General features: G+C 41.7%; 2 protein-coding genes across 5 annotated transcripts in view; one reads left to right on the forward strand and one right to left on the reverse strand.

Moving 5' to 3' along the window:
• Window positions 1-25,103, reverse strand: part of RPAP1 (RNA polymerase II associated protein 1) — a 164,214-nt gene that overhangs the window by 76,448 nt on the left and 62,663 nt on the right. The gene's annotated exons all lie outside the window — the stretch shown is intronic.
• Window positions 15,483-25,103, forward strand: part of SYT13 (synaptotagmin 13) — a 200,234-nt gene continuing 190,613 nt past the window's right edge. For 2 of the 4 annotated variants that reach the window (XR_011337518.1, XM_069857907.1), the window contains exons 1-4: window positions 15,483-16,016; window positions 21,088-21,310; window positions 23,150-23,323; window positions 24,154-24,467. Coding sequence is in view for 3 of the 4 variants with exons in the window: in XM_069857907.1 (XP_069714008.1) it covers window positions 15,834-16,016; window positions 21,088-21,310; window positions 23,150-23,323; window positions 24,154-24,467 (894 nt within the window). In the remaining variant the exon portion in view is untranslated. The remainder of the gene's footprint in view (window positions 16,017-21,087; window positions 21,311-23,149; window positions 23,324-24,153; window positions 24,468-25,103) is intronic. The other 2 variants (XM_069857910.1, XM_069857909.1) reach the window with 2 other exon arrangements.

Here is a 25,103-nt window from a genome sequence, read left to right on the forward strand (position 1 = left end):
TAAAGAACCCAAACCTAAATGATGAAAATTAGTTTATTATTGATCAGTCACTTTTCTATTCAAAGACCCAAATATAGAAACTTTGATTTTCAGTCTGTCATCAGAAGAAGACAATGAAGAAAAAGGATTTTTTTGTTGTAATGGATTGTTCTTTGCAAAAGGAAAATATGCAGTTAGGAAAACACTCCCCAAAACATAAGAAACAAAGAAACTGGAAAAGTCAAAACATCGTAACTTTAAAAAAAATGTTGAAACAAACCTGATTTTCATTTCAAAATCAGATTTCAAAGCCAAATTTAGTGAAACATAATTTAGCAGTTAAGCTAGCATTTGTGATGACATATGATCCAATGATTATTTGGGCTGAAGGAGGGGAGTGGAGGTGATGCAGCTAGGACTTTAATTTGGACAACTCTAGTAATGAACTTCTGATTCTCTTGAAAAAAACAACAAATTCCTTTCTCTAATCAGGAGAAGCCACCTGATTTGTCTGCTGCCCTTAGGTGAAGAATGGATGGATCAAAGGTTTTACATGATGTTTCTAGCCTGTAGAACAATGTTATGCTGATTGCAAAGGAATCCTTGTGATGGGGTAAGGTGAGAGCTGTTGGAGTGGTGCCTGGGGTTATCTTTGGTCTCTCTACCCTCTGAAGGGAGACATGCCATCACAAGTGCTGCCCAGCTGCACACATATGGCACTAGAGAGCTCTCCTGTCTGCATCTCCTTATGACAGACTGTGCAACACCAGCCAACTACCCCTGCTCGGTCTTGTAATCTGTGAGAAAGGGGCCCACTCTTACCAATGAGCAATTTGTTTTCATGTTAGCTGTGCCATGAAAGTTGTTACCTTTGTGAATACTTGTTTGGCAATTTAACTAAAGGAATCAAAACATCACAGGGTCCAGCCCTGTTCAATGTCTTTATCAATGACCTGGATGAAGGCATTGAGTGCACCCTTAGCAAGTTTGCGGACGACACTAAGCTGGGTGGAAGTGTCGATCTGCTGGAGGGTAGGGAGGCTCTGCAAAGGGATCTGAACAGGCTGGACCGCTGGGCTGAGTCCAATGGGATGAGGTTGAACAAGGCCAAATGCCGGGTCCTGCACTTGGGCACAACAACCCTATGCAGTGCTACAGACTAGGAGAAGTCTGTCTAGAAAGATGCCTGGAGGAGAGGAACGTGGGGGTGTTGGTTGGCAGCGACTGAACATGAGCCAGCAGTGTGCCCAGGTGGCCAAGAAGGCCAATGGCATCTTGGCTTGTATCAGAAACAGCGTGACCAGCAGGTCCAGGGAGGTTATTCTCCCTCTGTACTCGGCACTGGTGAGACTGCTCCTCGAATACTGTGTTCGGTTCTGGGCCCCTCACCACAAGAAGGATGTTGAGGCTGTGGAGCAAGTCCAGAGAAGAGCAACAAAGCTGGTGAGGGGGCTGGAGAACAGGCCTTATGAGGAACGGCTGAGAGAGCTGGGGTTGTTTAGCCTGGAGAAGAGGAGGCTGAGGGGAGACCTCATTGCTTTCTACAACTAACTAAAGGGAAGTTGTGGAGAGGCAGGTGCTGGTCTCTTCTCCCAAGTGACAGGGGACAGGACGAGAAGGAATGGCCTCAAGCTCCGCCAGGGGAGGTTTAGGCTGAACATTAGGGAAAAAAAAAATAAATTTTTCACAGAAAGGGTCATTGGGCACTGGCACAGGCTGCCCAGGGAGGTGGTTGATTCACCTTCCCTGGAGGTGTTTAAGGGATGGGTGGACGAGATGCTGAGGGGCATGGTTTACTGTTTGATAGGAACGGTTGGACTTGATCTGGTGGGTCTCTTCCAACCTGGTGGTGATTCTATCACCTCATGACTGCTTCTCAGATTGGTTCACGGGACCTGAGTCTGTGTGAAAAGTGAAAAGCATCACATCTCTGCCTTTAATGTACACAGATCTGCCTGATGAAGAGATAATCCTAGTCACTGCCTCTCACAAATACGCTCTTATATATTAGCAGCAGCAGCTAGCTACACTTCAACATAGCTTGTTATCTTTCCTCCATACATCATCAGAAAGGCAGACTGTACTGCCTATCTCAATACTTCTGTTTATTTCTCACTTCTTGGTTTCCTGATTGTCCTGTCTCCAGGATTTTTTAGTATTTCAGTGGCAGTCTTGAGAAGACATTTTCAGTCTTGCTGTGTTTTTCTGAGTTCAGATTCCCTGTGCAATGTGAGCATCACCGTGAATTACACACATTTGTCAGGTTAGTGTATAGCTTTGCTTCCTCTTCCAGGAAGATAATTTGTAGTTCCTCTCATAAGTCCTGAGTTTGGACACCTTCCCCTGCTGCTTCTGACTTTATCTAGAACCACTGAAAAGTACTCTGGGGAAAGTTAGAGTGTAGCCTTTGCAGTCCCTGTCTTGTTTTAAGAGGACTACTATCTGGGCAGATGGTAGTGACTAAGTATTGACATTGGAAAAATTGGTTGATAATAATCTTTGAACTACTAAAGAACAAAGAATCTCCTTGTTGCTCCCAGAGTCTTCTGCTGAAGAGAACATATGCCTCTGAAGAAGAAACTGTTGATCTTCAACAGCTTTCACCGCTGTAACTGGTAAGTGTGGGTTCCAGGACGCTGCAGGACAGACAGCAAGTTTGTTTTGCTGGTTGTCTCTTCCACACGTGTTAGCAAAACCCAGTGGGTCTCAGGCAGCCAGACTGGGGGGGACTGGGGTCCGGACTGGCCCAGCAGGGTCTGCCACCCTGTCAGGTTGGACAGAGGTGCTGTTGCTGCGCTGGGGATAACAGGAGGAGGGACAGGACTAGCAGGTTTTCTGCAAGGGAGGCTGGAGGAGTGCTGGCAAAGCTGGAGGAGGAAGTGTGGAGGAAGGCTGAAGGCTTCGCAGCTCTGTGCTGGCAGACAGGCGCTGCACAGTGCAACCTCAGCTTGGGCTAAGCACCCCATTGCCCTTCATTGCTGCGGTTTAGGTCTCACAAGGAAATAATTCACATTTTAATATCCACAACTATGCCTTGAGATTTAATAGTGTCTTCTGTTATAGAACCCCCCCTTCACCCTCTTTCAGTTCCTGGATGCTGCCTGTCCTCAAGGAGCAGAAGATTGCCTCTCTCTTCGTGCTGTGCTAGTGCTCCTGCTATCAGCACATACAAATGCTTCAGAAATTGTTGTGCATTTACCTTTTCAGCCCTCCCACCTGGAAAGGAAATAAGACTTTTTCTCCATTTCACAGCAGGAGGAGATGAGCGTGTACACATGCATGTGCAGCCCTCTCTCCTCACATTAATGATTTACCCTAGGGTACCCAGAACTTTCCACCGTGGGGCCTGTAAGGATCCCAGAGGATATGGATGCCAGTTCAGTGCCTTTATCATTCCCTTGGTGAAGAGGGGACCTAATAAAGGATGGCTACTACCCAAAACCATGCCCAATCTATCTGTAATGCTTCTCAGAGGAACTGTGGCTACATTAATCTTGGCTAACAGCTGTGATTAAAGAAAAAGCTTCCAAATAGGCCTCTCTTTTCTACTCACCTGCAGAGATGCTGCCATTAGCTACTGAACACATTAAGGGGTCAGTGCCAAATTACCTGTGGTTACTGTTTCTCAAGCACTTACCAGTATGCTTTCTGTTGCTTGATGAACATATTAAGCTGTCTCTTTCCTCGGAGAGCTTGTAGCTGAAATAGATTAGAGAGGCTATCTTAAGATATTTTGCTGAAGAGAAAAGCCTAGCTATGTTTTTGATTTTAAGTTATTTTAGATTCATGTATCTAGTTGATACAGGCATGCATGGCCAAACTTTAATCTGAGGGCTTTCAAGTCTAGCCTTTTGGCTTCAGAATTGTCTTTTCTGTAGTATCCATTCTCCTCAGTGGATTCAGCTTTGGTTCACAGACTTGTATATGGGAAACCCACCTATTTGTACTGTAAGATCTGAACTGCAACTCTGGTTTCTTACAGGGATGGTTCTGTTGTGGATCTGCAAGTGGTACAGCGTGAGTTTAGCAACACATCAAGGTCAAGGCACTCTGAGAAACCTGCTACTTAGAGGTCTGTTCCCACCCTTTACATATGTATCTGCTTTCTGTCTCTGATAAGGAGTGTAATAAACAGGATCTGTGAGTATATTTGTATTCCTCCTTTAAATAAGCAAACTCTGCAGGAAATTGAAGAAGTGGGTGATGTGGAATATTCAAAGTGATTGGTTTCTGCAAAGGAGAGAAGAGTGGAGTATTTATCACTTTCTTTATTCTGATAATCTTTTCTGATCTAGAAGAGAGTGAGCCCCTTGTGTCATTCATTCTAAACCATTATAAAAAGGAGAAGAGAATGCCAGAGTTCGGCTTTCCAAGAATTTATGACAGTCAGAGAGGCAGTCTCTGTTGCCTGCCATTAGATGAATTACGGCTCTACCCTAGACCATTGCAATTCTGGTATCTTGGAGTCTGACAAAGAATCATCGCACCACAATGGTACTGGTTTATGTGATGACATAACTAAAAAAAGTAAAATACAAATAAATTATATATATATATATTTTCAAATTACCAACTCCACGTTTATACTCAATTAACTGAACTATCCGGGAAAACTGTCATGATTTGCCTGATCATGCAAGTCACTGGGCAGAAGTCTTGATGACCTACCTATACTCACAGGAGCAGGACCACACAATGTCATCTCTGCTGATGGGTACATCTGATTAAAGCACTCACAGACTGAAACTAGCAGAGATGGTCCTTGCTGTCAGTGAAGATGGTCAGCCCAAACTTTGAGCTGTTATGAGACGATATCTTTTTCCACACTCCAGAGTATGGTTACTGTAGCAGACAGTTTGACTGCTAGCCTAGGGTGATTTAGGTTAGCCTTTCATTAAGCATTATTTTCACTTAAATTCCTCACACTGCTGCTTATACATACATCTTTGTTATCAGCCACGTGCTAAGGGGTAACAAACTGAGCTGAGGAAAAGGGAAGCAGTGATGTTTCCCCAGAGTGACAGACAGGCACTCTAGCATTGAGTGCACTTCCCTTTGGATCCCATCAGAATGGGTCATTGTACCCCAGGCAACACATCTGTCCCAGTCTAGACTCCTGCTGGTGGTCAAGGGGGTCCCTCACCTTTCTCCAGGCTTCTCCTGCCTTGTGCCTTTGAAGCTGCCAAAGACTTGCAGCTCTTCTTCCTGGAGGCAGGAACTGCATCTGCGAAGGGAGGTCTGAGTGCCTTTGGAGCCCACACAGTCGCTGTGTGTCCCTCTGTTAAATAAAGTTGAGAGGATGGGAGAGACGTCAGGCTGGTCCTTATACTGAATAACTCTGTGGGTTTGCAGCTCTCAACTCACACTAGAATGTGCTTCCCAGTCCTGGAGGGGAGGAAGCAGGACACCTCCATCTCTTTGCCTTCAGCCTGGGAGTAGCTACTTCTCTCCTTCCCTTGCCCCTCACCTCTCCTTATGTTGCAGAGCATGGAGATGAAGGTCTACTCTTAACTGAGGTCTGGACTCTGCACCCTGTCCTACTCATCAACAGTGCCACTGGATAGAGGCAGCAGTGACAGGCTGTCATGTACTTATAATGCAACATGAGAGACAGCTGGCACTATTTGCTGCCTCGTAGCTGTAGCTGCATTTAGCCCTACTCTAGTAACTGAATTTCTGGTTTTTGTCAGAGACAAAGATCATTGCTGTGTTTGGAAGTGATCCTATTCTGTGGCAACATAGGAGAAGTTTTTTCTCCTTTCTCATGACATGTCAGAGATCTGGTTTAGAAGATCAAGCTACAGATTTTGCAGCTTTGGGGGAAAAGAGTCTATCTGAGGTCCTTCTCACCTAGCAGACTACTTGGGCACTGCTGCAGAGCACAACGTGTAACGTGTGGTTATGACACCACACTTTGCAGAGACTGGAGTCTCTTTGCCTTGTCTTTTCTCTGCCTCTGACATGAGAAGAGGGTTTGGGAGCTTCCTCCCGGGGTTGACTAGTGTGACCCGGAAGGCACTGTCTATTCCACTATGACTGGACCCTATAAAGATTTTCAAAATGTTTAGACCATCTAAACTCTCATTTTAAATAAAGAAGTAGTCTCTGAATCTAATCATAGTGTGGCTTCTGTAACCTATTGTTTTGTGACCTGATCCATGCAAAGTTAGTCAAACTGGGAAAAAAAGTTGTAGGCAGTTGTCTCTCCTACACACCTTGCCATGCAGCAGTTGAAGATGACGCAACTGTTCCTGTTCTAGAGACAGGAATTGACCTTTCCCTCCTACTGTCTAGTACCAAGTGTGTCTCAAATTTGAACAAAAATTTTGACAAAAGATTCATGTATTTTGCTGTAATTAAGGTGAAATGCAAAATTTAAACTTTATTGGAACAAAAAGTCTTTTTCTCCTAGATTATAGGCTTGGGGTGATTTGATCTTAATCACCTATTTTTGTCTGATGGCGCTACAAAAAATCTTCAGTACTTCAGCGTACAGTACAGCAATTGGTACATCAGAGAAGTTAAACTGTATAGACAACAAGAAGAGCCCAGCACTGACTGAGAAGACACAAACTGCTGCTGATATGATAGGAATATGTCATGCTGGGGACATCCAAGTTGTATGCTCTTGAGTGATGAGAGCTTTTGATGTATAACTAGTGTTGTGACAGATGATGTTGGATGGTGAAGGCAAGCTGGATGAGGAAATCATGAGTTTTAGTGTGACTGTGTTAGACTTAAGCTCATATAAAGTCTCTTGAGAGAGGATGTCAGTCTGAACCTGAGATTTCACACCGTAAGAAGGCAGATCAGTCAGATATTGGTATGGGATCTGTAAAGTGTTTATGAAATATGACAGAATGGATCAGGAAAAACTCAGTTGGACATATTAGATGGAGGAAGAAAAGCTATGTATTCTCTCAATAGATAATGGATTTTCATATGGTGAGGGCAGGAGGAGTAAACCTACAAAATGAATAGATAGAAGAAATGGGAGGTGAAAGAGGAGGTGAAGTTTTATGAAAGTAGAGAGAGGATATAGCTGAGTTTCAAAAGTCACAAATGTGTCCAGGAAAAAAGGAAAGAGTGAGCTAGCCAGTGTAAGCACAGAAGTGGAATAGATACTGGAAACCAGAATGGAAACAACTGAATCAAGTAAGAGAATTTGCAGTAAGGGGTTTGCTCTTTGCCATAAGTGTGTCATATTTCTCCCTTCTTTACCAGGGGCAGAGCCTCTGACACACTTTGCGCTTTTGGAGATGAAAGACAGTTTACTCAGGAGATTTGAGAGGAACCAGGAAACAGTTGAGCTTGAAGTCAGGGAGGCTACTGGAGACACAACAGTCCTCTCTGAAGTATAATTTGGGCACTTTTGAAAAAGAAGGAAACAATTCCCTAGAATGCCTGCAAGAGGCAGATATGAGAGGCCTCTTTCCAAATTTAGATGTAACTTTATCAGTCTCGTGTTAAAGGGAGGTTCTGCCATGACTGCTCTGGGGACTTAAAGTTGTGTACAAAGCAAGTATAGTCCTCTGGGGCAGTCACAGGAAATGCCCCTGTGCTTTTCAACACAGAAGTGTCTGAAGGTGGTGACTATCTCAAGATCATTTACATGAGGCCTGACTGCAAAGCTGTCAATAATAGTGCTAGCTGGAGTGTGGAGTGTGAAAGACCTATTTCTCTGTTTCACACTGGACAGCATTGATTCTGAGTAGCAATTACCTGTCAAACTTGTCCGAACTCACAATGATCTCAACCTGAAAAGCTAAAAATAGCAGCTATTTCTGCAGACAACAAAGCCAATTCCCAGTCTCAACTATTTCAAAGGAAGGTATGGAGGTCAAGCAAGTCACGGTAGTAGAGCTGGAAGGATACCATAATCAATGTTCACATGCCATTCTTTGTGCTTAAGTCATTGTCAATAAACTCAATGGAAAGCATCTATTCTGATAGCTGGATGCTGTTTCCTGAGAAGGCTGGTTTTATAGAGAGTGTTTGTCTCTTGGCTGCAATGTCTGGGTACATGATCATGCGTGCCAACTCTTTTTATTGGAGTGATAGCTAAAATTTGTATAATACCAGTGTTGCAGAAAGTGTTTCAAACCCAGAAGAAATATTGTGGGTCACAAGCAATTGCTAGAGGTGAACATGAACAGAAACATGATTTCTCAACTCCAAAACTAGAAACTGTGAGTCTCTCTCATCTATGATGATTTCCTCTGTTCTTTTCCCCATCTCCACATCAAGGAACAGCATCAGGTAATGATGCCTGGGGGAAAACTGTTCATGTGGTGTTCTTGATATTAGTAGCAATAAAAATTTCACTTCAAAAAATGATTCACATTTGGCACTAAGAATTACTGCTGCTGAGGTATTTGCAGCTTCTGCTGATGGGGTTACTTAGCAAAAGACCCCAACAAATACAGTGAGAGTCTAGGTAGAGCAGTCTGTTCAGTGTGAGTTCTTACCTGTGCCTCTTTGACAGATGGAGGTAATGCCTGAAAACTGAGGCTCAAAGGAAACATGGAAAGAAAGAATAAGAGGCCAACAGTTATTGCCAAACTGCCACTTCACACAAGTCAGTGACTCAAAATAACATTTCCAAGAAGGAAGCCGATTCTTCTCAGGGTTTTACTTAGAAGCTGTAGAAAACAAAATTTGTACAGCATGTGATGTCTGCTAGAACAGCCACCCAGGTCTGGAACACAAGCCTCTCTGACCCAATGTCCTCTGTTTGACAGGGGCCAAAAGTGGCTGCCTAGAAAAGCACTTAAGAACAGGGTAAACACATACCATACTTCCCCTTTGTTTTGAACCTGGACTCAGCCTCAATCTTCCCTGTAATTCTTAAGGATTGGGAAGTAGATCCCTAGCCAGTTTCAGAGACCTCTTTCTTCTCCCCTTGCAATTTCTCCTTTCCAAGCTGAAGAGCTGTAGCCCGCTTGTTCATTCCTCACCCAGAAGCTGTTCCACACCTCCATTCTTGCTTTCTGATCTATCTATGAATTTCTTTTCAATCTGGTGACATCGTTTTTAGACAGCCTTTTTAATGAGTTTTCCCCTTCTTTCTCTTGAAGTTTCTTCTGCAGTGACAGTAGTAGCTGTGATCTGGGAGGTAGTGGGATGAGGAACATAGCAAGTGCAAGGCACAAGTCCTGCTGCAAATCCAGAAGGACTGCTTGACTGCTTGGGCTTTCTCCCACAATGCTACCTGCTAAGTACCTGTTATAGGTTATTTTTTTTTCAGACCGCTCATTGCCACACAGTGCTGCAAATACGCCAGCATGGCTCTCATGGAATTTTGCTGCAGATGCGAGCACTCAGCTCTTGTGTAAATCAGAATACAAAGTACCACGTTGAGTGTACAGAAAATGAGAAAGAAACATATAATCATTGTTTGTATTTCCAGCCGCTCAAACCTTAAGTTCAGCCAGCGATCTGGAATCTTATTTTTCTTTATATATTCTTTCACTGGAAGGGGACATGCATAAAAACCTGTTGCTTTTAGTATGTAACCCTGCTTCATTCCCAGAAAGAGGGAATTTTATGAGCAAACTATCCAGAGTTCATTTGGAAATAAAATGGTATACCTTCCTACATTTGAAAATATATACTTCCTATACCTACATTTGAAGACAAGGCTGGTGTGGAAGTGGATAGAACTAAAGCTTTAAAGGCAGCCACATTTCTTGAATTTCCTGGCTTTGCAGCTAGAATTTTATTAATTTTAACTAAAAGCATGAGATCCCAATGCATTTCTCTGCAAAATTTCTTTACAGCAGTGGCGTATAAACTGAAACTCTAGCATATTAAGCAACTCTAAGAAAAACAACATCACCTCTAGGAGGCAGTATTTTATTACAAATACACAGTGTATAATTTGGTGACGGACACTTTAGGAGGTTTTGAGGCTTCTCAAATCTTCCGTGATTGTAAAAAAATATAGTAGAAAAGAAATAAACATATACTTGCAGTAGAACTACCTGTGCAAAAGCGAGCTCTGCTTCTCCAACTGGCAATTTTTAACAGAAATTGAGATAGTCAGGCGCAAAATACACCTGGATTTTCGATAGCAAGTGAGCAGAGCTTGATGGAAAAGCAGGCTATCTGGGTTATTCATCTGCTCTCAGCGAGATACCCTCCACCAATTGGGAAAACATTTGTTCATTTGCTTAACTTCAACTGCTAACTAGGAACTTACTTAACCTCGGACTTGACACTTTTCTGAACAACACTTTCCTTTCAGTTGCATCTGCAGTGATGTATTTGTCTTTCTTTCATCCAGGTCTGTCCTGGTTCTTTCTGAATCTCCATTACTGAGGTGCTAAGACCTCACAGTAAAGCGGTTCACCTAATGAAGCACAACCATTGTTTTTCTTTTTTTTTTTACTTTCTAAAGCACAGCTGCCTTTCTCTTTGCAGATGGCCCTTCGGTGCTCTCAGAGGAATTATGATTTTTTTTTTAAAAATTGCCTCACACATTAATACTGCTACAAGACCCCAAGCAGGCACTATGCGAACATGAAACAACAGAGGACAGCACATTGGTGATGTCATTGGTAGGTACACATCAGTTTGACTTAAAAACGAATGAAAATAAATCCCATAAAAACAAGCTGCACAATATTAGTCTTGATTTCAAAACTGCTCATTATGGAGAACCCACTATAATCCCTTGGAAATTGAAATAATGCCTATTATTGGAAATCTGCAACATGTTTCTACACTGAGTTTGTCTGTCATCGGCTTCTGGCCATTAGCTTCTGGTCATGTGTTGTTTGCTTGACAGAGGAGGACCTCTATTGTTAAAGATTTATTCCCCAGCTGGGAATTTTGACTGAGTCCTCCCCTTAGCCTTTTCATTAATGAACAGACTAACCTCCTTGAGTCACATTTCCATTCCTTACCTTCCAGACCCTTATTAATTTATGGGGCTCTTTCTTGAACTCCCTCTAATTTGTGCAGCGAGTTGGCACTCGGCCCAGCAGAGCAGGGTGAAGAGCTGTCCCTCAGCAATCACACCAATGCCCAATTCACATGTTACAGACCCTTTCTATTCCTACCTTGTGTTTTTCTTCTTACCCTCCTTTCGATCATGCTACCCTTCCTGATCACTTTTGCTTTTTGTCTCCTCCCTACTTTCTAGCACCAAGCCTCCCACACTCTGCTAATATTCATTAAATGTTGCCACAAGGGATGCAAAAGCTGCCAGGTTTACAGTGGTTGTTGGTAACAGGAGGGACAGGGCAGACCCCTGAAATAGGTACACAGGCCGATTTTTAATATGGATCTCCTGAATCCCACAGATTTTGGTCTCAGGACAGTGTGGTGTCCTAGTACAGAATTGTACACCATGAGCCCTATACTGCACACATGCAACTAGCTGTACTCTTTTGTGTGCTAAATCCTTATCATCACCCTGAGGGTAGCAGAGTGGCAAAAGGCTACAAACGTAGGTACTCTTCTAAGTTTGGAGGTTTCAGGACCTCTATATGCATTAACAATAGCTGAAGGACCACAGCTTGAAGCTCATTTTTTTGAAGTTGATCATTGTGTATCTCCCTTTTAGAAAATTATTCTTTGTTCCTGTCTTAATTATTTCATTCACTTGATTTATATCTACAGATCTGTCCAGTGACAGTGATGGAGAGGCCAAGCCCACATTCTTCTCACAAATCTTCCTCTTCTTTTGCATATAAATATGTAGATGCAACTGCTTTGTCTCAACAGCACTGCACAAGATTCAGTGGTCTGTAATACTTCATCATTTGGTGAAGGAATACTTCACCACATGAAGGAAGGCAAAAATCTCCTTCGTAAAGTGTTAACTTCCTGAGGCAAAACATAGAAAAGCATAAGGAGGTAGACATAGTCATTGTAAGCATGAGCCTTTTACCTGCACTTTTGCTTTTGCCATTCTTAATTTTCTTGTTAGAGAAATGCATGACAGCCATATGTGGTCTTCTGTCATTAACTGACTATTTCAGTGACAAAAGTTGGTGATGTAAACACCTTGCTATGACCTAACAAGATATTTTAAACCATTGTCCTGTTCAAACTGTCCCATTTCTGTATCACAGAATCTCAGAATTTCACCATCTCACCTTCAGGCTAAATGTGACTGGTACAAGGATTTCCCTGCAAAAAAAAATCGCTTTCCCATTTCCATCTGTTCACTTGCACTTCTGCCTGGTGAAATTCCTCAGTGAGAATCAGAGTATGTCTGACAAACACCAGCCCCAGATGGAGTGTGCTGGGTCAGGGAGAGTAGTCTGCAACCATGTTTCATTCAGATGTATGTCAGTTTTCCCTTGTGATAGTGAGGGATTCTGGAACTTTAATTTGTGTCTTTTAATGCCAGAATAAAAGTTGCAAATCTCTGACCTGCTTATTCAAGTGGTTGGCAATTGCATTAAAGGGCTTTTTTTTTTTCTGGTAAGGCTTGAAGTAAAGCCAGGAGATACAAAAGCTTTTTCAATTCTCCATGTGATCTCTACTACCAATTTTTCATTCAGAGAAAGCCTCTTTCATGTAGGCAATAGACAGAAAGGCCCAAAATATCAGTGGAAAATCTCAAAGCATGAGCAAAAAAATCTATAAGCACTGAAGGTTGTCTGTTGCCTTGTATTTTGTCATCACAGAATTATTTATGTCTGCAGTTTCAGGAGCTGAAAACCACATATATGCTTTTGTCATTCTTATACACACATTGTATTAGAATCTGCAGAAAATACATGGCTAGACTGACTGTAAAATATGTTGTCAGGCCTGAATCTGCTCATAAAACTTAGCTTGCAAAGACAAGCTTTCATCTTTCTGCCTTGGCAAGTCTCTTTCTAATGGCAGATGTGACAGATAAAAGTGCTATTTGATTTTGGACGATATCAGTATGAATTACCTGATTTCTCTGTAATGACTGAGAAAGGTCATTAGCCTGGCCCCATTTTAGCTTACTACTGGTTTAATGAAAAGAAACGATTTTATTATTGGGTATTAAAACAAGCAAGTGTAAAGCTAACTCTTAAATACATTTATGGTCTAATCTTTTTAGAAAAGGATGTGTTAGAAATAAGCAACCACGATTGATAGATGCAGTGACTCTGTGCCAAAGCTACAGTTAAATTATGTGTCTGTCCCAGTTACATGCATCCTGGCATGCATAAAATTTTACAGTCTTTGGCCTGTCACATATAAAAGCTCACATATTGCTAATGTTCAATGTTTAGTAAAAGCTATTTTGTTTTCCTAGCAATAAGAGCAAAATACTGCTGCATGGTCATTATTATTATTAAACTATGATAGCTGGCAATGTTTCTGCACATCTTACATTTTACAGCATACGCAATTTCTGGCAAGGAGAACTTAAACTTCATATATGAGCAGCTAGAAAACATCTTGGAGAGGTATACTATTAAATTATTGTCTTGCAGAGAGATTCTGATGTGACCTTCCTTCCACAGCCTGTAGTAAACAGTTTTTAAGTAACTATCAGAACAGCTTGAAGAAAATACATGAAGATTGCATCCCATGAATGGATCAAATGTCTTCTCCACTCCCAATCTCTCTTAATGTATTTTACCCTTAACAGGGTAAAGTGGTTTTCAAATTGTTTCCATATCTCAGGGAATCTGACCTAGCTGTATTAGATTTCATTACCACCTTGAGAAAGAAACCATCCTATTGAGGAAACCAAAGATATCTAAATAGTGCATCCATCCTTTTTGTCCTCTTTCAAACACTCCTGTCTTCACTTCAAGTGGAAGTCTCTGATTATATGGTATGTTCTTCAGATTGAAGATAAGTCCTCATGGCCCTATGACTATGATGTTATCTGTCCAGCTACAGGCTGAATGAAGTATTTGTCAGGTAAGTTAGCAAATGGTTGCAATAGTCTGCCTATGTCAGAGAAAGTTTGGATCAACACAGGTAAACAAAAGGATGCTGCTTAAGGCTTCAGAAGCTCCTGAACCCTGAAGAGCAGAAAGGAAAGGAAGCCTTTAGTGAAACTTTCTCAATCCCCATATGACATTCTTCCCACTACTGAGCACAGTGAGAGATGTACCAGTGGCTCAGCCTATTGAGGCCACTTCTATGTTCTTGTATAGACAGAAGAAAAAGTCCAAGGTTTTCCTTCCATGGGCTGACATGAAAGGGCCTGTTTCCATATGCTCAAAAGTGTATTGGTGAATTGTCTCTGCTTAAGGAGTCTATCATGAGTCTCTTCTTGATGAGGCATCAGGAAAGTTGGGGGCGGGGGGGGAAAGGAGGAGGAGATGGGCTAGACGTGTCTGACAAGCCTGGGAGGATGAGGAGAAGGCAGGATGATGGAACGTGCACTGCATCCATAAAGGTGCTGCAGTGTTAAAGAGGGATCTTTAACAATTAAAGTAAGAGTTGGATGTGCAAGGGAAGCTTTGTGCCAGGGAGATGAACATATAAATAATGGAACAAAGGCTGACTTAGCCGTCATGAGTAAGATGTGAAGCATCATAAAAAGTCAGGAAATAGTCATGGCAAAACCTGAGCCGCAGAAAGATCACAAAACTGAATTACTAAGCATTTCTGTGTGCATAGTTCATGATCCAGAGTCAACAACTTTATTCCAAAACAGAAAGAAAAAGAAACTCCCAGTAAACTTTCCAGAGTATGTTTTCCAGAGCCTGATAAGGAATATTTTGCTTCATGCTTACTAGTTCCACTCTGGCCCAGATACATGGTGACCCACAATTCTAATCTTCTAGTCACTTGACACTCCTTGTGAAATACTCAGAAAATGGCTGTACACGTCCCAAGAAACACATTGAAAGGTGGCATTTATTCTCCTTTTCTCCAAGTTGGGCAATCTGAGAAATAAGGCAAAAATAAATGAGTCAGAGAACTTAATCACTTTGTCACCTCAGGAGAAAACTACAACGGACATGTAGCCCTTCAAGGCTTTTCATGTAGGTTCTTCTACTGTTCTTACCAGCCCACAGCCTAACTCTGGTGTAGTAAGCAGTATGACTAATACATAGCATATGTTGTTTCCTCTCTCATCCTCTCCAGAGGAAGCAGCGTATGTGCCAGTGTGTCTTGCTTGATAGGATTTTCTGCTGTCTTTTTAAAAAGAAGAGCTGCTCTACATTGGTGCTGCAGAAAGCAGCTCCAAAAGGTTCAGATCCTGCTCTTTGAGGAGAAACTGGTGAGGTGTGGGGCTGTTCTTAATTCTTGTATTTGTTTGTTCTCCAGCCTCTGAAGAATGAGAAAGCTTTGCCTGACTTACATGCAGGCTTTACTCTGACTACAGTGCTATTGTGCTATCATGCAATGCTATCATAACAGGTCTTTTCAGGCCAGCACCTTCTGGCAATCGCTATATTTGCTTTAAGAGAGACAAAAATCAACCTCTCGAACAAATTAGCAAGCTAGGCCTCAGAAATATTGCTAGAGAGCTGATCAAATATTTGGATGCACTTTCTGTGAGTTAGCTAGCAAAGCCCAGCCCCTTCTGCTGACGTCTTTCCTCTCTATCACACATCAGACTTTTCCCAGTGGAGCTGGAGAAAAGGCTTCAATGAAAATTGCCTGTTTGCAGCTATATGGAGATTGCAGACACCACAATCACTATTTCTTCTACCTGACCTGGAGCAGAAACTCCATCATCAGAATAGAAAGGTAGCCTTGTTGCCTAGCAAAGGTGGGATGATTTATCTCTGTCGCTAGATTGGTCCCTTTGCTGCACAAGAGAATTGTTTTCAGACTTCCAAGGAGAATGAAGCCAGCCTAGAAATCGGAGTGGATGTGCAAGAGCTGTTCTCCCAGGGAGAAGAAGTCACAGTGTTTCTGTGATTTTTGTTCCTGTGCAGAACAGGACAATGGTTTTATCTGCCCCTGTTATAGCCCTGGGGGCTACTTTAGGGACTGCAACAAGCATCCTTGCCCTCTGCGGTCTCACCTGCTTCTGCAAATGCAAGCAACCTGGGAAAGGACTGTCGGAAAAGGACCAAGAGGAGGACTCAGGAAACATTAAGCCCAGTGTGCTTCAGCCAGTCCAGCAAGTAAGATGGTCTCTAATTTACTCTGTGATTTTTCTTTAAATGTAAAGGGTGGGGATGCAACTTCTCTGTTGGACTACTCAGCATGTGATTTATGCTGCCTATTTATCTGCTTACTGTGTTCAGGATATAATAAGGATGTTAATGGGAGGAGGAGTGTGGGAAAAACAGACAGGAGCTGGGTGACCCACAGAATTACTAGAGCAGGAGACAGCTGACACATTGTCAAAGAGAAAGCTCCTAATAGCAAAAATAAGGGAGGAGGACTGGAAATGCTGCTTAGCTGACAAGCTAGATCACAAGGGAAATAATTTCCTGAGGAGAGAAGACTGGACTTTATCAGGTGGCAGGCAGCATTGTAAAGAGGAGATGATTTTCGCTGAGATCTCCTCTAACAGCTATTTCTGTAACTCTATTTACGATACCTTATGGTTCCTGCAGGATAGTTCCCTTTCAACAGCTGGTTTCTTGTGGAAACCATCCCTCCTACTCCCTCTGCTCCTCTAACTGAGGGGACTAATTATGTGTAATATTAAAACAAGGCATTGAAATAATAAAAAAATGTGAGAATCTAGAGTGTGATGACTGAACAATCTCATCACATGGTGAATTGCTTTTTCACTTAATGTGAATTGCTTTTTCACTTACTATAAGAGCAATGCGTACGGATTATGTCAGGCATCCTTATACAGTCTTTCTTGTTAGAATCCAACCCCCCTGATTTACTCATGAGCTCAATGTAAAAGATAGAGACGAGAATTATAGAACCCTTCTAATGTACTTATTAATGGGAAGTTCTTCTTTATAGGGAAAAAATGACTGATTTCTTTGGGTGACTGTGTCTTTATCATGAACAATAACACAGTTCAGTCTCTGAAAGTACTACCTGTTGGCTGTTGCTTTTGATGTTTATGCCTACATCTTTTTCGCTTTCATCTACCCATTCAACCAAATCTTATGACATAGCGGCCAACTCCAAACGCCAGTGATCCGTTATCTAACAATCTTTGTCTGCCATTTGATTATCTGAGCTGCCTATTATTTTTGCATTATTAAAGAATGTAGCAGGAGTCCCAGCTGGACTTCTCAGTAATGTTATAATTATACATTCAACCTCTCTGTGGCTACTACTCCTAAGCTGTTAGAGAAGAATCCTGACATCCTCATATTCCTCTTGTAGTTCATTCTGAGAAAAGATGACCAAATCTACTAATTGTATTGTAAGACCTGATGCATACACACTGAATCACATTATCAGATCTTCTGGTTGCTAGAGGGTTTAAGGATGGCTCCGCTGACCATTGATGGGCATCTGCACCGAGCTCAGGACTTCACAAATGTTTGCTACTGATTCTGAGTGTTCATCCATAAGCATGGTGAACGCTTCCTAGAAGTTGATTGCATTTTCATAGGATGATTTTCACCTCCTGTCCTGTTTGATAGTTTTGGTGTGTCCTTTCCAGGCTCCTTTGTTGTCTTTTCTAACCCATGCAGGGGATTTACCAACTCATGTATATCAGGATGTGTAATAATGCTGAGATTTGCCACATATTGTACTAAAATGAATGAGAAATGTGTAACTTCGATAGTCATATCACTTTGCATAGCATTTTTTTCTAGCTGTTGTCTGGAACAACACTATCCACATATAATTTTGTTGTCAGTCTCTTTCTACAAGAGACTTTTTGTTGTTGCAGTCTTCTGCCTCAGAAACCTCTCAAATATTTACCTTAACTCCATACTCGGACTAGAGGTTTTCTTTTTCTACGGCCCTTTTGGGAAACAACCTGGGAGAGAGATATTCTATCCTGGAGCTTGGACTCATGGGTGTCATCTTGCTTGCATGACTGAAATAAGCACTAAGTCACTATGAAGTCCAGTTAAGCCTCCGGGACCCAGCAGCTATTAGGTTATGCTCCTCACAATATTTCTACATTCATCAATTTTACCATAACTTAATCCAGTATTTGACCAACAGAGGATCAAATTATTCAACATGCCCTCGGTATATCACTACTACTGAGCAACAGTATTCTTTTAGCATTGTGGACTTTCTAATTAGAAGTATTACTTCTAATGTTACCAGTTTGTGGTTTTTTAAAGAAATCTGGCCAAATTATAGCAGCCGAATGAACATTCTGTCACAGAAAGTGCAAAATGTTCTTAGTTTGCATATTCCATATGTTTAACAATTCTTTCCAATTAAAATAGTTTTCCTGCCAAGAACATGATTTCTCCTATGCTGTCACTGATTCAGAATCAGTCTATGTACCTTGAAGCAATGAATCTTACATTGAGTTCTGAGCTTGTGAAATTTTATCATCATCTGTGTCTCTCTTTATAAATCGCCCTTTTGGGACTGTTTCCAGCTACACTAGTACACTGTCCGTCCTTGTCAGTGCTTGGCATACTTAATTATTGAAGCCTGTCAGGGCCACTGATTCTGATAAACAGAGATGACAAAAGAAAGATGAAGCAAGGCTGCATTTTATTCACTTGCTGTGTCTCCCATGACAGTGATGCTTGTGTTTGCTACAGACAGAGGCTCCCTGTGGACATGCCCTGCATACATGAGAAGTTCGAACACAAAGATAGATCTACAGAACAACTAAAAAATGCCTCAGCAAAGTGTGCAGAATGAGCATTCCTAAACACATACAGCAATGGCAACAATCTGGTGCATTGTCTGAGTGACAATGAGCAAGGACCCAGAAGGGTCAGTTGCAGCCTCCTTGCTGCTTTTGGTTTCTTTGCTTTCAGGTATTTTATATAGAACTATCAGAACTCTTCTGCTGATCTGTTTATTTAAGATACTGCTACTGATTTGCAAAGGGAACTTCCATAGGGCACCACTGTGTAACTAGATTAGCAGACACCACTTGGGAACAGAGCTGGCAGAAAAAATAATAAACAGAGGCAGATGCAGTTGGAAGAGGGGGTGGGCTAGTTTCACTGTGCTTACATATGTCTCTCATCTCTAATTCTGCAGAGCAGTCGGACAAGAGAGATATTTAGAGCCAGTGGAGCTCTTAGTTGCTGTGTGCTGATGTATTTCTTGACTAAGTGTTTGGCTTTTAGCAAGTGGAAGAAAAGACTGTACTAATAACAGATTTATATGGTGTTTTTCATCTCAAAGAATCCCAAAGAGCTTCACACGCCAGCAGCACACAGCAGTGCAGGCGTACTGCTCTGGCATGATGGCCAGTGGCTGCAAGGACAGTAGCCTTATACAGTAGCTTCAAGAGAGAAAGAACAGCACTAACTGTCCGCTATGTCAGGCACTCTATGCGTGTTAGAAGTAATACCTTTGCAGAACAAAAGTGACCATTTTTTTTCAAGATTTTGTCTAGTGATTCCTAACACATTTTGCTTGATTTGTCTGCTTTAATTTTATAAGATTGGAAAACTGCATTTAAGGTTTGGGTGAGTAACTTCAAATATCCTATGTGTTTTAGAACTGATGAGGCTTACATCTCTAAAAGAGGGATCTCACAGGCCCAAACCATATGACCTACATAATATCTAAACTCATCTGAATGCTAGGTGGGGACTGCACACAGTGATGTCTCTCTTTCTCAATGTACTTTGCTTTTAGAGCCCTTAAAATTAGACAAAACAAAATACTATGTTACCTAGTGGACTGCCTAAATGCTGATGCGCTGGATTCCTTGAGAAGATGGAATCACTGACCTGATTATTTTTTTACCACTGTCAAGTGTGTATAACAATAGTAGTTTAATCTCCATAAGCAGAATATGACTAAAGAGCTGAAGTCCAAGACTGCTTTCTTTTTTCAGCTCTAATTCTTGAGGAACAGGTATGCTCCCTCAGGACATATGAACTGGGACTACAAAATCCCAACATAGACAAGTGCTTCAGGGTATGATCTACATTCATTATTAATAGGAAATTATGAGACTAATGACAAACTTTAATTACAATTATGAATCTTTTCTGACTCATCCTTGGTCTAAACTTAACACAGAATAGGTTGGCAGACAGTAGGGTTAGAGGGAATCCCACTGCACAATAATCAACAAAAATGACAATCAAACCAAATGCTTTTTGTCTTTCGTGTTATGGAAACCTTAATAAAATCTGTTGTAAGAGTCAGAGTCATTTGCTAGTCAGCTTTTGTTCTTTCCCATTGATGAATCCAATTATAAATGAATCAGGAATTATTTCAGTTGAGAGTAGACACGATTCCTCCTTGGTACATAAGGAAAATAAGACCGTTATATTCCAGTAAAATATGTTTTATTGTTTTGGGAGAATAGTAATGCCTTTGTGACAAACTTTGCTTGGTCTGCCTGAGCATTACAGTATCCTTCAGATTCTTCATTCATGTTCTTGATTCAGCAGGGAATCGAAATGTTAAGAACAAGCTCAGACATAAATCCAAATTTCAATCCAGGTATAATAAAAGAGAAATGCATGTCTAGGGGTCAGGTGGAGCTCTGGTCCACAGAACCAGGACAGAGTCCCAGAGGCTGAGATGACCACTGAATCAACTACTCTCGCTGTGTTGTTGTAGGGCTCAGTCATTCAGTCAGTTCTCTCTGGTTTTATTATACCATGATCATACTTGCTCCAAATGAGACATGCCTTTGCCTTTCTAATGCTTAATATATACTCATGTAAAATGCTCTGAAATGTGTGAGTGGCTATTGCCTCTTAATCTTGTATTTGACTTCAAATATCAGGGTAAAAATTACCACACCTCATAGCAAAATTAAGTCCATGACTTACTTTTATATTGAGAGGAAACATAGACTTGTGAAAGAAGGATTAACTGGTACAGGAACAGAGGAATAACCAGACAATAAGAATGTATCTTTTTCTTGTTGCAACCAAGTATCTGTAGAGGAGTGAATTTGAAAAGACATACCAAGTAGAAGAGTTTTGGCTCACATCTGGACATAAAGGCCTTGGTTTCTTCTACCCAAGAACAGTGATTGTAAGAATGACCACAGACACTGTCTTTTATCTCTTTTTCTCAGCTCATTTAACACTGAGAGAATTTGAGGAATTAGTCTAATTAATGGGAAGTAATAAACAAGGTTTTAATTTTCAGTTCAACGTTAAGAAAACTGCAGAGCCAGTCCAGCCTCGAGCACTCCTGAAGTTTCCCAACATTTATGGCCCCAAACCAGTAGTAACTTCACCTGAAATTGTTAACTACACACAGTACTCCCTGAAGACAACAGAAGAACCAGCTACTGGAAAACATATTGGTTTGGATGAGAACAGGATGAAGATAGAAGTCAATGAAGAGCTGTTTGTTCTCCCTCAAAACGGTAGGAGAATTTGGTCTTCAGATTAACATCTGCTTTTCTTGATGTAGGTTTGTAATTCTTCTGAGTATAAGGTAATTGTAGTCAGAGAAATAAATGTGAAAGTGAAGACATCGAGAGTTTTTCAGTCTCTTATCATAAGCATCAAGAGTTCTGTCTTCAATGTATGTGTTTAATAGAAAGTAGTCATGGAGCTCATCAGGACATTTAGATAACAAAGATGTAGTTGTGTCTGGGTGTAATTTTTTTTTTTTTAACTAAACACCTTTTGTGTTGAAGAATCTGCCTCACTGGAAGCAGACATTGTATAGAAAACGTGCATTTAGTGTAGTTCCACTAACAGCAGTTGCCAGAGTATGGGTGAAATATCTCGCCAAAATTAGACAACGTATCTCCTCCAGGACAAATTCTAGCTGTCCAGCAACTGTCCTCGTCAGGGAAATTGAAAGCAGGGGTTCCAGCTTCTACTTTATTTTCTCTGCTGTGTTTTTTTTTTTCCACCATTTTGGTGAGATGGTCTTGGCTTATTATAATGTGCAGTGAAACCAAAGGCTGACACCTCTGACATTTTTGCCAAACAGAATTCTTGTTTTCCAGCCAGCCCAAAGGGTAACATGCCAAAGTCTGAAACATAAGATTCCTGGAGCCTGAGAGAAAATGCAATGTTAATTACATACATCTGGCAACATGTCTGGGTTGCTTCCATACTGATTTTTACCTTCACAGCTGTCTTTTAGCATGATAATTGACTCTTACTTACAACACTAATAAAACCTTCCTTAAGATTTGCCAGAGACACAATACCTTCTGTCATGAGTGGTTTTTAAGAGTACTCTTTTTAGTTCTTTAAAATTGCTTGAGATTGTATTTTTGTCCTTCTGTGAGGACGTTTCTGCATTCACCCCTCCACCTTGAGACTTAGGAGTATGAAAAAGAAAGTACCATGGGAAGCAGTTACATTGAAGGAGGAAACTGTCTGAGCCACATCCTTAGATGCCAGAGAAAAGATTATAGGGTGGGAAGGCTGAAAGATGATGGCTGCATGTAGGCTAAGGCTTTATATAAGAGTGGTGGTGTAAGAGCCTCTCTATGTTGCTAGTGGCACAAGCAAATATGCTTCCTGTTGTGCCTTATTTCATACCTCAGTGTTGCTGAAATAAAGCAAGAATTGCTGAATTCTCCTTTCAGTGCCACATTGATCTGGTCTGGACAGTGGCTGAGATTTTTAGGAGGAAATGTGCTGGTCCCACTATTGGTTTCTGTGAATCAGGACTGACCTTGCAAATAACAGCCTTCGATGACAAAAAGCTGTTGCTCCCTTCTAGACTTGCAAATTGCTTTATTTCAGTATTTAATATGTACTCAAATTCATTGTCTTCAAGCTGGTCAAAGTGCTATGGAAATAGATGTCATCTGCATGACAGAGACTGTATTGTTAAAATTAAAAATTGTTTAGAGAGGTTTGAACTAATGCTGAATTGCATGGCAGCTTCAAAGCGCACTCAAGATCTCATTTCAAAGAACACACCATTTAATTCGCTAAAGTGGGTTAAAAATAGTATAAAACATTATAACTAGTAATGAGTGTGTTTTAGGTACCTTCACCTTAGCACAAGGTCAAAGAGCAAAGGTATGACCCATCATAGAGCACAAGGTGGAAGAAAGCAGACGCCTTGTCCAAGTGCTGTAGAAAGAGCTGAAAGCACGAGATAACAGAGCAAAGAGGAGATATGATGGTGGAGGAAGAAGGTATAAATTATATTCCTACATACAAGGTGCAGGAATATTAAGCTGTTTAGAAAAGCTAAGTCAAAACAAGATGGATTTTTTCCTCCTTATAAGGTGAAGACCTGCTTGCTAAAGGGGTTATTTTGGTTTCAGGTGTAGTAAAGGACGTGTGTGTCACAGAGCACTTGAACCCCGAGAGGGCAGCCAGCTGTAACCAGGCCCCTGAGCTGCACTACTCCCTTGTGTATGACCAACAAAAAGCCGAGCTGCGTGTGGCCCTTCTGGAAGGTAAGGAACAGAGACCCTTCCACCAGTGATCCTCCACCTAGAGGGTACAAGACATCTGTTGATTTTATAGAGAGTTCCTGTCCTACCTTAAATTCAATGCATCCCCAGGACCACTGGATATTTCACTGGTTCTAGGCTTGTGGAACACAAATACCTGTCAACACCACTGCTTGAGTGAATGTGCAGGGCATGGATTCCAAGTGATTGCCTGCAAACCTGAAAAGCAGAAGTCATGAACTATGTTGGGCCCCTCCAGTCCTAGACATGATACAAAGCAACCTCTTCTTTTTTTTTTTGTTTTTTGGGCGGGGGGGGGGGGGTGGTGGCTTCTGAAAGAGAAATTTACTGAAAGTTCAACAAGCAGAATGTCATAACCTTTAGAAATATCCCACACTGGCCTGAAGTGGTGAATGTGTGCCAAGAGGGAAGTCTCTCCTGTCTTGGTCTGACTGACTACCCTGCTTTCAAGGCCTTTGTAAGAAGTTTTCTTTGTGTGCCAAGGTAAAAGCAAATAAGAGCTGCCCATCCTTGTGCCATGTTCATCTCATTGCTGCTTTGAATCTTTCAGCAGAGCATGTTTCTTTAAACTCAGTTGTTGCACTACCAAACACTGACATAATACTCCTGCAATGGCAGAAGGACAAGGACATTGCACAGCACGAGGAAAACACCACAGCATGGGTTCACAGCTTAGCCTGCCCTGGGCAAGCAGGAGCATGGGTCTATGTCTATGCAGCTGTTTTATCTGATGGCTCTCATGAAATAGCAATTTAGCCATAGATACTCAGGGCTGTCTTTTATGAGAGGTCCTTACAATCATTTTTTTCCAGTTATGCATGGCAGAATGAGTGGGGACCAAGACACTGGCTGTCATTGCTACATACTGGGCACACTGGTGGGCAAGTCCGGTATTGCTGAGGCCCAGACAGAGCTGAAGAAGAAAGTGCTTCATACCCTCTGGGAGGAGGTCCTGAGATTCCCATTAATGGAGGAGGAGATGGCAGAGGGGACACTGACTCTAACCCTGAGAAACTGCGACAAGTTCTCCAGACACAGCATTGTGGGGGAACTCAAACTGAGGCTTGCTAATGTGGCAGAGTCATTTGGGACGGCACAGTGGGAAAGGCTAAAGATCCCAGAGAAGGTATGGACTCAGTCTGTGTTGGTATTCTAGGAACTCTAATGATTAATTGTTCAGACACGATAAGCCCTCTTCTAAGATGGCTGCATGTCAGTGACTGGTTTTATTTGTTTTGGAGCCAGGTTTACAGGGGTAAAGCACTGCTTTCTGTTGGTCTGTAACTGTTTCAGGAAGCAACCAAAGGCCCATCAGCCATTGGGCCCTTCCATCTACAGTGTGCAGCAGCTAAGATGCATGAAAACTCTCCCTCCTCCTCCTTCAATTACATGAAAATCTGTCACTGTAATCCAAAGCCTGTGTCTAGAAAAAGTTATGCGAATTTCTGTGAATTAGTGATGCAGGACTGTGGTCACAAGTGCTGAAACACCAGAGTGCCTGCAGAGGAGGACAGAGGGACTCTTCAGAGCTGCGTGTGGGTAGGGCATATGGTGGCACACCAGGGAACCTTAAGCAAGGAGTGAAATACATTGTTGGGAATGAAATGTTTGACTGAAGACCACCTGTCCTTACTGGGATTAATCCAGCAGTGCTATTCAAAATATCACTCATTGCATTGTGTTGGTTTTCTTAAATGTCAAAACTCTCCCTTTCCTCATTTATCTCCACTCTCCCAGCTGCACAGACAGGGAAAATGGATGG

The sequence above is a fragment of the Phaenicophaeus curvirostris genome, chromosome 5, assembly GCF_032191515.1.
Source record: "Phaenicophaeus curvirostris isolate KB17595 chromosome 5, BPBGC_Pcur_1.0, whole genome shotgun sequence".
Lineage (NCBI taxonomy): Eukaryota > Metazoa > Chordata > Aves > Cuculiformes > Cuculidae > Phaenicophaeus > Phaenicophaeus curvirostris.